The 12,620-nt window shown below is 43.9% G+C and overlaps 1 protein-coding gene across 4 annotated transcripts; it reads left to right on the forward strand.

The window, feature by feature from the left end:
* The first annotated feature begins 1,199 nt into the window (after positions 1-1,199).
* On the forward strand, positions 1,200-9,607 carry LOC123136649 (uncharacterized). 4 transcript variants are annotated; one of them, XM_044556096.1, is made up of 14 exons: positions 1,200-1,377; positions 2,645-2,852; positions 3,368-3,418; positions 3,662-3,792; positions 3,893-4,015; positions 4,121-4,243; positions 5,994-6,052; positions 6,228-6,397; positions 6,657-6,710; positions 7,273-7,382; positions 7,835-7,948; positions 8,032-8,157; positions 8,434-8,497; positions 9,409-9,607. In XM_044556096.1, exons 2-13 carry the CDS (start codon positions 2,676-2,678, stop codon positions 8,459-8,461), a joined length of 1,266 nt encoding a protein of 421 aa, XP_044412031.1. In that variant the 5' UTR covers positions 1,200-1,377; positions 2,645-2,675; the 3' UTR covers positions 8,462-8,497; positions 9,409-9,607. The 4 variants fall into 4 exon arrangements, with proteins under 4 accessions (XP_044412031.1, XP_044412033.1, XP_044412032.1 ...); XM_044556097.1 differs by lacking the exon at positions 1,200-1,377 and adding an exon at positions 2,280-2,523; XM_044556098.1 differs by lacking the exon at positions 3,893-4,015.
* Positions 9,608-12,620: the final 3,013 nt, after the last annotated feature.

Below are 12,620 nucleotides of genomic sequence, written 5' to 3' on the forward strand. Positions count from 1 at the left end.
GCTTGGTTTTGGGATGGAAAGTGGGGAAGAGAGAAACAATTGATGGCTTGTGAGATGGGGCACACTTGTTTCAGAGTGGAATCGTTGTGGGCTTGGTGATTCACCCGCCGGCGGATAAACACGTGGTGAAGAAACTTGGAATCCCGACGAAGTTTGGAGAAACGCGCTGAAGGACTTAGGGAACACAATCACCTACTTTTCGCCATAGAGGGGACACACCATCACACACGAGACGGACCGACGTATCAATGTCATATCCTCGTCAAGCATCAATTGTGCAAACGTCAGCAGTGGCGGCAATCGCGGTGGTGCGAGGTGCTTGCATGATCAATGGCGACAACAACAGTGGTGCGAGGTGCTTGCAACATCAGTTCAACAGTGGCGTGTAGTGTGTGGTGGATGCAACATCACCTTGTGGCAGCGGCGGGTGTGACGCGCGGGCTGCAGTTACCTTCCAGCAGCGTTGGCGATGACGCATGGTGCCATGTTGCGGTGGTGTCGAGATATACAACATCGCCCTTGTATGTAAACGGGGATTTACCGAGAGAGACAAGGGGATAGAGATGACGGGTATGGGACGGGGATGTCCGAGATATTTCTGAAAGTGGACCACGTGGTACGTGGTGCCGACGGAGGACGTTGCCAATGTGAGAATATGATCAATCGGCATATTTGAATTGTTTTCCCAAAACCAATCTTTTATAGTGTGTGGCTTGAATCAAATGTCCACATAATTTGGTTAAACTTGCATAATTTTAGATGGGGCAATCTAAAGGAAATGCTAAAACGAAAGTCACTATCTTCCATCATGAAAAAGAATGCAACACGCAGGCACTTTTTTTCCGGGGAAATGCACGAGCATTACACTAGTATATACTTACAACATTTTTGCACTAATAGATCCTCAAACAGATTGACACCTGGCATTGATTTAATTTAATTTTTACAACATTCCACTGGAAAAATCATTGGATGACAAGCAAACATCAAATTGATCTAGACTAGTGAGTGGAGAAACTAGTTATCCGAAACGACCAAACAGCGTCGCTTCATTCGCAAGAAATCGAGGCCATCCAATTTCAACGACTGTGATTTCAAATCCGAAATCCACCAGCATGGAGTCCTACCCACCCGACACGTGCGCAGGTCCACGTTTAAACTGTACCGCACTCGCGCTTTGCTCTGCCACCCCTCCCTTCCCCTCTTCCACTTTACGCGCCTCTCTCTCTCCTTCCCCTCTCTCGCCAATTCCCCATTCCCACCACCCCACCCCACCCCACCGTCGCCACCCCCAAATCCCCTTCGGATCGGGAGGAGCCGGCGGCGAGCGGCGGGAAACACCTCCGATTCCCCTCCCGACTGCCTCCGCGCGCCCTGGTGAGCTCCCTTTGCCATCCCGCCGCCGCAGCCTCTTCTCGCCCCGTTCTCTTCGGTGCTCGACCGTGGGAGCGAGGTTTTTTCGGGTAGCGCCTAGTGATTTGTTGTTGCCGATTTCGGTCGCTGTGTCGTGCATTGATGGAGGTTACGGCTGAGATCGCGAGGTGTCGAGGTGCGATTTTCTTCGTTGTTGCGTGAGTTGCTCGCTCGCTGCGTTCCTTCCGTTTGGTGGCGCGTTGACGAGGTCAATGCTGTTGCTGTTTCTGGTGATCTCACCGTGCGTGCGTGCGACGCTATGGCTTGACTGACACGATCACGCGATGCTGCTTCTGGTTGGTTGGTTGGTTGGTCGGTCGTTCCCTCCTAGGAGCTGGTTCGTTGGTTAGTGCTCAACTGCTCATTAAGTTGTATGTAAGCTGTTCCTGAATTAGTGCTGATTTAGTGATTTTTATTGTGTTGTAAATTTAAGTCATCCCACGGTTTTAACCTAGAAAGTGAAAGTCATCCCACGGTGGAAACAATGATGACGAGGTGCTATGTGCTAGTTTTTGGCAATTTCTATCGCCATATGAAAATTTGTGGGAATTGTACAGCTTCCACGAGCCCTTTTTAAAAAACAACTAATAGTTGAAGAAAACATCTCCCTGGTACCAAACTATGTTTTATAACTCTTTGTTACGTGAATCTGCTGACTCTTAGTTGGTGTGGGTGTGGTGTGACTTGCTGAATTCTGTGTACATATTTTGGTGATGGCTCCTGTGTGCATCGAGATACCGTGATGTTTGTGTGTTCACCACATTTATGTTTGTTTTCAGTGAGCAGTTCCATGTTACATTTACTTTGTCGTGTTTACTACATGCTGTAGTATGATGCATACATGTACATGATTTGACGATTTTTCATCTCGAGTGAGTGCACAGTTTGGTTTACAGATACTTGGATGCCCTCGTTTCTAGTATCATACAATGCAACCAGTCATTGTATTTTCCTCTTATTATGTGATTGCATTCGAGTCCTGGAAACAACCTCTTGCAAAAATGTAGGGAAAGGCTGCGTACTATAGACCCAAAGCGGTCGGACCCTTCCCCGGACCCTGCGCAAGCGGAAGCTACGTGCACCGGGCTGCCCCTTTTTGTTAATTCCAATGTATTTGCTGACCTTAATTCCAATGTATTATTATTATTATTATTTTGCGGGGAATTCCAATGTATTATAAGCACACACCATACGGCATCTAAGTTTTACTTATTTATTGCTTTCAATGCAGATAGACAGAAACTGCTATTGATCAGTACAAGATGCCCGTAAGCTTTAAATATTGGGATGACTGCTTGGATCCGGATGATATGCGATTAATGTGGGCAGATCCTCATGTAAGTAAAGAGTGGATTGACGCTGGGGAAGAACAGGGACAGAAAGTTCACCTATCACGGGATCCTGATGGCGAGGCATATCTGACACAAACTGAAATTATGGTGGGTGATCAGCCTAACTGTGTAAACATTTGTTCTCGGTAGCTGTTGGATACTTGTACTGTTTGCTAGATCACCATATATCTGTTTTTTGAAGCTGCACTTCTGCATGTCTAAGATAACCTCTTTAAAAAACAAAATGTCTGACGTATCCAGTCTATCCATTATTTGGTTTATTCATTTTAATAATCATTTCACATCTGAGATGCTAGAGTGTGGCACTAAAAGCAAAGCAGGCTATCAGTAGTGGCCTAGTGAATTTGTTGCTGAAGCTTAACCAAGATAAATGCTATCGATGCTATGAGATAAGTGGTCAAACATGGTGGTTTCTTGCTATTTTCAAGGAAGTGGTTAAATGACTGTTTAGAAGTTTATTACTGCAGTGCTGAAGTTTGCCGAGCTATGGAAAATAATCTCAGAGCGGGGGTCTATTGGTTTTATTAATTACTGTATTATGTTTGTTGTTTGTATAATGCTGGGTTAGAACTATTCTTACATACACTCGTTGATTCTTTCAGGTAGTTGCTGCAATTACTGTTCAGAGGCATTTCAAATCACAGCTAGACCCGGTATTGATTCTATTGCTCTATGTTTTATCATTATTTGCACTTGTGTCAGTAATCGGAAAAGTGAGTGGTGCAGTACAACTGTATGCTAACATATGTTCCATGATGCATTGTCTTTGGTAAAAGAGTGAGAAACTATGTGAGTACGAGACATGACCATTGTGGTGACAGAGTTCAGCTATCTTGTTATTGGTAACTATCCTGGTGGACTTGTCTAAGCCTAAGCGTCCTACTTATTTTGTGCAGTATATGATAGGTGCCCTTGCAGAAATTGCGAGTGGAAAGAGGCTCTTTGTGGATAACTATCATCGCAAGACTAAGGAGACTAAGATGGGCATAATGCAGGTGACACCAGAAGTTGCTCAGTGGCTTGCCAGGTACTCAACAGTTAACAGGCCTGGTCAACTTAATTTCTGTATCTTCCTCTCTCATCTACGTTCTTTAACTGAACTTCTTGTTTTCATCAATTCTGATAAGGGAACTGGGTTACAAGAATTATGACATTGAACTTGAAGATAATATTGATTTGCTATACTGGCCTTTTATAAATGTCTACTTTGGTGCTGCTTATGCAAAGTGGCTCTTCTCATGTGATGAAAAGTATGTATTTCTCCGGTAGATTACGTTTCACTTTTAAATTTAATATACTTTATCAATCTTGTATCTTTCTACTGCTAAACGCACTTATTTGGCAAAATGCTGCAGAGAAAGAACTGAAGAATTTGTCGTTAGAGCTTACAAGGGAGGCAAAAAGAAAGCTACTCACAAGTCATCTGCCCCCATTTTCGAACGTTATCTTTATGTGAAAGAGACCTTGCTCTCTATGAGGTTTTATTCTTCAAAATCTCTCTTCGTATTCTACTTCCAACATTGTTATGTTGTTCAGTGCTCAGTGTATTGCCTTGGCTAAATTTGTTTCTCTTATAGTTTGTGGTCTATTAAGGTCTTTTCTTTAAGGTTTTGAGTTTAAATATGTAAGCCTAGTAAGACCTCAAGTTTGGGGGAAATTGTTGAGCTCCTCGAAATAACATAACCATAAGCCACAACTTTACTTGTTTGACATGATACAAGTGTACAGTAGCTTTAATCTTAAGTTTCACCTCTATAAATTGGGACCGGAGAATTATGAGGGTGTAAGCGGGCACGGACACCCAGCTAAGCTGCTGGGCCGTGCCGTGAAAAAGCTTACCAATTGCGATGCGGACTGACTACTTTGATTCCCATGGTTTCAAGCGGCTTGCCACATACTCCCTCCGTTCCAGTACAAAGTTGGGTCATCTATTTTGGAACGGAGGGAGTATCTCGCAAGAAACCGATGGTGCAGTCACCACCTCCAGCCTGCCTTGTCATTGCAGGCGGCGTCCCAGTCCTTCACCGTACTCCTCTCTGTACCCATTATAGCAGGATAATGCGGACTTCTGTAGCCGCTGCAGTAGTGCAGTGTTCCAGTTAAATTGGTACTACCTCCGTCCGGGTTTATTTGCCCCCTTCATATTTTGTGCTCAATTTTGACTGTAGATTTGACTGAAAAATATATGTTGTATGTCATAAAACTTATATTTTTGGATTCATATTCGAAAGAGCTTTCCAATGATACTATTTTTGTGATATATAACTTATTTTTTGTAGTTAAGTCAAATGTCAAAGTTTGACCCAAAATATAAGGGGGGCTAATAAACCCGGAAGAAGGTAGTAGTGGCCAACCGCATTGTCCGCTCTTATCGCTGCTGGACACCTCTGGAGATGGGTGGGCAGTCGCAACCCACCCTGCCAGCACCCTGAGAGAATTATCACGAGGCCTACTATTATAGTAGCCTGTAGGCTGTAGTAACCTACAACTGCTAATATTTTGTTTCCTTTTTAATTAATCATTTATGTTCACCTAACATGTCAAAATACCCCCCCTGTATCAAAAAAAAATGCTTACATTTTGATATAGAGGGAGTATCAAACTAATGAAATAACCAGTTTTTTTGTTTCACAACAATCCAAAGGATGTTCCTTGATGATTGTATCATTAAGGCACATACAATGCAAGCGCTGAAGAAGTGTTTAATGAAAGAAACAGTTTTCTTGCCACTTATGACTGGTAAGGTGCTAATGTTGTAGTATACTATGTGCTTGTATGTGAGAAGGTGACTCTTGCATGCGTGCTAAATGATGTGGTTTTTCATCTCTCTTTAAGCACCGATATAAAAGCACTTAGCAGTGCACTGTACATGCCCTAAGTAAACTACTCCCTCTGTTCCTAAATATTTGTCTTTTTAGAGATTTCAAATGGACTACCACATACGGATGTATATAGACATATTTTAGAGTGTAGATTCACTCATTTTGCTCCGTATGTAGTCACTTGTTGAAATCTCTAGAAAGACAAATATTTAGGAACAGAGGGAGTATATGAACTGCATGGTCAACTCCTTGCAACCCATTGAGTATCCATTAGGATAGAAATGTAGAAACTGTTCAATGAATTAAAGTTCAGAAGTTATGATTTTGCGCAAAAGCTATTTCTTTGTTTTACCTTACATCCAGGATCGAACTTGTTGATGAACTGTTTCTCACTTTTTGTTAGCAGACAACCAGACAGTTTCAATGAGCTGGCTCCTGATCTCCTAGAAAATTCCTCAACTGCAGGTTACATTTTGCTCTGTTGATTTTGTTTTTTTATTTAGTATTTTAGATTCAAGGAGTGTGAAATATAGGGGAAACTTAAAATAAAGCATGTACTCCAACAGCTGATCCCTATTTTGATTCCGGAGGAACTTCTTACTACATTCAACATGTCATCCGGTTATCATCTTTGTGTTAGGAACACAGCTGGTATATTGGGATTCCAAAGTGTCAGAGGAAGACATTGGTGGAATGTGGAGTCAGCCTGACGTGTTGAAGGAGTGGACAAATTCTGGCGAGCAGCGTGGAAATGTCAGATTTTCGCATGATGCCAAGAAGAGACCGTATCTTTCTCGAGTTGAGGTCAAGGTATGGCTGGTTGTTAATAATTATGCAGTTACTTCACATTTCCCTTCACTAGTAGGGTGCCCTCTTTGCCGTGCTAAAACTTGACAAACATATGTTTGTACGTAAAGCTACAGTAAACATCACATCTGCATATTCTTCAGATAACCATTAGTTCAGACCTTATTTGATGCAACCGCCCCGACTCTATATCATATCATCAGTATAGTTTTTTTAATGCTTTTATGTCAGTTTCTAAACGTGATTCTGAATTTGATCTCAGGCTGTTGCTGAAATAATCATATCTCGCCATTTCAGCTCAAGAGGAGTAAAGCCGGTAAGTTTTGGGTTGATAGTCAGTGCATTTTATTCGAACTTGCTTAAACATGTTGCTCTTGCATCTGGTCATCAACTGAGACTTCTCTTATAGCAAATCTGTAATGCATTGAAATACCAATACCTGTGCATCCTGTAGAACCATTTAGCTCCTAAAGCTCTGTTTTGTTGCATGCATTTGTATTGCATTTCGAAGGCCTACATAAGTATGTATAGTACTGTAGCATGAGTGATCATCACATACTATGCTCATCATATTTTGGCTCTCAATTCATGCAACAGTATATTAGCCAATGCATTTGTTGTGCTGTTAGTTATCATAAACGTTTCCCTTGTTTCTCTCTTTCTGTAAACATTTGAAACTAATGTCTGCTAATCGCATTAGCATCCATTTCCTTGTAAAATTAGTGACTAGAGATATTTCCAATTGAAATTCCAGCGGTACTGACTATGTAGATGCCTGTAGGGCTATCCCAGTAACAACAAATATATTATCTGAATTTCTTATAGCTCCTGCATCCTAACATTTGTTGAACCGTCTATTCTGTTTCAAATCTGCATAGGAAGCCCTAGCTGCTCTCGCAGAGGTGTGCAGTATGCGCTTTGTCCATGGAGTACGTTCTCGGACAGGATTGATGGGAATAGATTACCCTACTGCCGCATGGCTTTCCAGGTGAGCATGACACTGCGTCTAGCCATTGACCTGTAAATTTTATCCAAACAATTATGGTGAGGTGATTGTGGAATCTGAGTAGGACCTCAACTTTTGAACGATATTGCTTGCCCTGACAAACCTGAAACTCTTTGCTTTACCAGTTATCCTTGCTTTACTTATTATTTTGTCCTTACACACGATAGCTGAATCTGAACTACAGTTTTGGCATACACGGTTTCATACAAATATATTTGGTGATCCAATTACAAAATGTAACGCATGAATTCTTTTGATCTGCTACTTTCGGTTACTTCAGAAGTCAGACAATCATATTTTAGAGGAAAGTATTGATCTAATAATTTGGAATCAAACTCCATTGAGTTGGTCGCGTAGAACTGCTCTTGTTCGATTTTGCTATTACAGTTTCCAGGTAGTTGTTCTCACTTGCAGTTTGCATTTTGAGTATGTAGAGATTGTGGCTATACAGCATACGCAGTGAGCTCGGTGGATGATCTCTACAATCCATTTGCATCAATGTACTTTGGAGCAGCTTACTTGGGATGGTTGTCACGATATGAAGGAAGGTCTGCCTAAAAGGATTAAGCACAATACGTATTTCATCTTACTGCATAATAAACGACAAACTGACACATTTTCCTCTGTTCAGGGAGAGGAGCCATGAATTCATTGTTCAAGCTTATCTTGGGGGACCAGACAAAGTTAACCTTCAGGAAACTGGACCGTATTGGAAGAAATTTCTGGAGGCTTTGATACACTATGAAGATCCGAAGAAGTATGTTTTCTCTTGCTGTATAACTTGGAATGAGATTCAGAATTATGAAGTGGGTTTCGTTTTCCTGTCAAAACTTGGCTACCCAAGTAGTCACCACAGTCTGCTAACATTTTCAAACATGTACCCTCACACACAAGAGATTCTGACATACTCCACTATGTAACATCTGTTTGTAAATGCGAGCAATACCAGGACTTCAAAATTGACGTTATCTTAAATGGATTTGGTTTATCATGACTTGCAGTCGCTAATTAAACTGTCTATCTACCTTTTCAGGGACCAGACGAGCTGCTGTATTTTGTAAAATCGTGATGTCTTCATACGATTTTGTTTACTGAAGGTATTAGTTCTTTCCAAGCCTTTTTGTCTAATAAACTTTGTCACTCCTTCAAATTTTTGTCAGCAAGAGATGTTCATGGTATGGCCGCATGCATCTTTCGGATGCAAAGGCCCGGGGGTAATCCTCCTTTTCAAAAAAAAAAGAGATGTTCATGGTTCTATTTGCTGTCTACTCTTGCTCAAAGTTCAAACACTTGCTGTTAGTATGAACGATCTCTAAGTACTTGGATATTTTTTCTGGTATTGTGTGCAAATTCATGATTTAAACAACGCAAAATGTGTGGCCTGCATATTTTTGCCTAGTCCCTGTTATCAGCAGTGTAGTTTTCCCCGAAAGAAAGACAGCAGGGCTGTTTCTCAGTTCATCAAGGAGTAATACAGGGTAACCTTCCAACTGAAAACAAAAGCCGTAACGACATAAACTACAACCTCGGATTAAAAGCCGGAATAGCAGTGCTGTCAACTATAACTAGCAGTATTCACTTTACAGTTTATGTATGGTAGTGCGTTCAGAACGTCCACTTCTCTAGACAAGAATCTGTTTCCTTGCTGGGTGGCTGTAGAACAAGTGGGCATCATGAGAGGCAGATGGTCCTGCCCCGTTCCCTACCAATTCAGGGTGCATGTCATAGCAGCCAACAAGCGCCCTGTAGCACACCCTTTACACCTGAACTGTTAGTCCTGCGCCCCTTAACAGCTGCTGGGAACTGACAGATAAGCAGCAGTTGAATTGCATCATTGCACTTCATTTATGGATAGATCCTCATTTTCTACCAGGTTGATCGAAGAGTGTGAAACCAATAGTGAATGAGACGACTAGCCATTTTTTCCTGTATATGCATAAGATTCCAGCAAGACTAGTAGTACACTGTATCCAGGCATATAACTTACTTTTTTTGGCGTTTAATGCAGACCGCAGGCTGTAACTAGCAAAGCTTCGTTTTCACCATCTTGTAACTGAAGATAACTCGGATTTAAATAATCCGTGTAGCAGTAAACGCTTCATTTGTAATTTTTGCTGGCCTTTTGGTTGGTCTGGTTTTTTCAAACGAACTTTTGTAATTCTCTGTAGCATGTACATTATATTTGGAAAGAAGGCACTGATTAGTAAGGTTTCTGCTCGAGCATCATATTTGTATGAAGTGTTGGATAAACAGCAACTAGCTTTACTGAGGGCAATAAGCCAGTACATATACGGATGTGGTAAAGTGCAAAAAAGCCCCTTATACAATGAGGATGTACACAAGTAACTATACACATCTAACACCCCCCCTCAAACTCATGGTGGATCAACAACACTGAGTTTGGAGAGAAAAAAGCCATGCTGCGCTCGAGTCTGTGCCTTCGTGAAGAAGTCAGCCAACTGTAACTCAGAGGGCACATAGTGAAGAGCAAGAGTCTGATCTTGTACAGCAGCACGCACAAAGTGGGCATCCACGCCGATGTGCTTGGTGAGCTCATGCTTCACCGGGTCACGCGCAATACTGATAGCACCGGTACTGTCTGACAGTAGGGGAGTCAAGGTAGTAGCAGACACACCAAAATCTTCAAGTAACCATCGTAACCAGATCACCTCAGCCGTCAACATAGCCATGGCTCGCAACTCAGCCTCTGTACTCGAGCGAGAAACTGCAGTCTGTTTCTTTGTCTTCCAGGCAATAAAAGAGCCTCCAAGAAAAACATAGTAGGCAGACAGCGAGCGTCGATCAGAGGGATCACTAGCCCAGGTAGCATCAGAGTAGGCCTGGAGCTCAAGAGCGCTGGAGCGGGGAAAGAAAAGGCGCTGAGAGATCGTGCCACAAAGATATCGTAGAACACGAAGGAGGTGACTATAGTGGACAGAGGTGGGGGCTGAAACGAATTGACTCAGGATGTGGATAGGATAGGAGATGTCAGGACGCGTAACAACAAGATATACAAGGCTGCCAACAAGGTGACGATAGCGAGTGGGATTAGGAAGAGGGTCACCATCAGAGGCACGAAGCTGAACGTTGAGCTCCATAGGAGTCACAACGGTGCGCTCATCACCAAGAGCAGCGCGAGCAAGAAGATCCTGAATATATTTTTCTTGGGTGATGTAGATGTCACGCCCAATATGCGACCCTATCCAAAAGGAACTCGAAGGTCCCACCAAGGATAGACCCGCATATTGGAACGCTTTTGCAAGGTGGATATCGTTACATCAACATTACATAATAGATGGGGATACATACAAGAGGCATACAATGCCACACGAATACAACATCATCTTACAAGAACAACATCCGACTACGGATGAATCATAAACAGAAACTCAAACAATATCCACCCTGCTAGCCCAGGCTGCCGACCTGGAACCTATCCCCTGATCGAAGAAGAAGCAGAAGAAGAACTCCAAATCAAGCAAACATCGCTCTCGCGTCATGAACATCGCATAACCTGAACCTGCAACTGTTGTTCTAGTAATCTGTGAGCCACGAGGACTCAGCAATCCCATTACCATGGGTATCAAGACTAGCAAAGCTTAATAGGAAAGGAAGGGGTAAAGTGGTGAGGTTGCAGCGGCGACTAAGCATGATATGGTGGCTAACATATGCAAATGAGAGCGAGAAGAGAAACAAAGGAATGGTCGTGAACTAGCAATGATCAAGAGGTGATCCTGAACACCTACTTACGTCAAACATAACCCAGAAACCGTGTTCACTTCCCGGACTCCGCCGAGAAGAGACCATCACGGCTACACACGCGGTTGATGTGTTTTAATTCGGATCTGGTGTCAAGTTATCTACAACCGGACATTAACAAATTCCCATCTGCCACATAACCGCGGGCACGGCTCTCGAAAGTTTAAACCCTGCAGGGGTGTCCCAACTTAGCCCATGACAAGCTCTCGCGATCAACGAAGGAATAGACCTTCTCCCAGGAAGACCCGATCAGTCTCGGAATCCCGGTTTACTGTTGGGGAACGTAGCAATAATTCAAAATTTTCCTACGTGTCACCAAGATCTATCTATGGAGAAACCAGCAACGAGGGGAAGGAGAGTGCATCTACATACCCTTGTAGATCGCTAAGCGGAAGCGTTCAAGTGAACGGGGTTGATGGAGTCGTACTCGTCGTGATTCAAATCACCGATGATCCTAGTGCCGAACAGACGGCACCTGCGCGTTCAACACACGTACAGCCCGGTGACGTCTCCCATGCCTTGATCCAGCAAGGAGAGAGGGAGAGGTTGAGGAAGACTCCATCCAGCAGCAGCACAACGGCGTGGTGGTGGTGGAGGAGCGTGGCAATCCTGCAGGGCTTCGCCAAGCACCGCAGAAGAGGAGAAGAACTTGGGAGAGAGGGAGGGGCTGCACCAAAGGCAAAAGGTGTGTCTCAAGAGGCCCTCTACCCCCACTATATATAGGGATCCCAAGGGGGGGGTGCGCCAGCCCTAGGAGATCCAATCTCCTAGGGGGCGGCGGCCAGGGGAGGAGTCCATCCCCCCCCCCAAGGCACATAGGAGGTGCCTTCCCCTTCTGGGACTCTTCCTTTTAGGGTTCCCTAGGCGCATGGGCCTCTTGGGGCTGGTGCCCTTGGCCCATGTAGGCCAAGGCGCACCCCCTACAGCCCATGTGGCCCCCCGGGGCAGGTGGCCCCACCCGGTGGGCCCCCGGGACCCTTCCGGTGGTCCCGGTACAATACCGATGACCCCGAAACTTGTCCCGATGGCCGAAACAGGACTTCCTATATATAAATCTTTACCTCCGGACCATTCCGGAACTCCTCGTGACGTCCGAGATCTCATCCGGGACTCCTAACGACATTCGGTAACCACATACAAACTTCCTTTATAACCCTAGCGTCATCGAACCTTAAGTGTGTAGACCCTACGGGTTCGGGAGACATGTAGACATGACCGAGACGTTCTCCGGTCAATAACCAACAGCGGGATCTGGATACCCATGTTGGCTCCCACATGTTCCACGATGATCTCATCGGATGAACCACGATGTCAAGGACTCAATCAATCCCGTATACAATTCCCTTTGTCTATCGGTACGATACTTGCCCGAGATTCGATCGTCGGTATCCCGATACCTTGTTCAATCTCGTTACCGGCAAGTCTCTTTACTCGTTCCGTAACACATCATCCCGTGATCAA

This window comes from Triticum aestivum, chromosome 6B (genome assembly GCF_018294505.1).
Source record: "Triticum aestivum cultivar Chinese Spring chromosome 6B, IWGSC CS RefSeq v2.1, whole genome shotgun sequence".
NCBI classification, from domain to species: Eukaryota; Viridiplantae; Streptophyta; class Magnoliopsida; order Poales; family Poaceae; genus Triticum; species Triticum aestivum.

Excerpts from the sequence above, each read along its gene's own strand:
- LOC123136649 (XM_044556096.1), top strand. The coding sequence starts at position 2,676 with ATGCCCGTAAGCTTTAAATATTGGGATGACTGCTTGGATCCGGATGAT. Across the intron at positions 3,793-3,892 it reads GTTGCTCAGTGGCTTGCCAG|GGAACTGGGTTACAAGAATT; the intron begins GTACTCAACAGT and ends AATTCTGATAAG. Across the intron at positions 7,949-8,031 it reads TTGTCACGATATGAAGGAAG|GGAGAGGAGCCATGAATTCA; the intron begins GTCTGCCTAAAA and ends TCCTCTGTTCAG.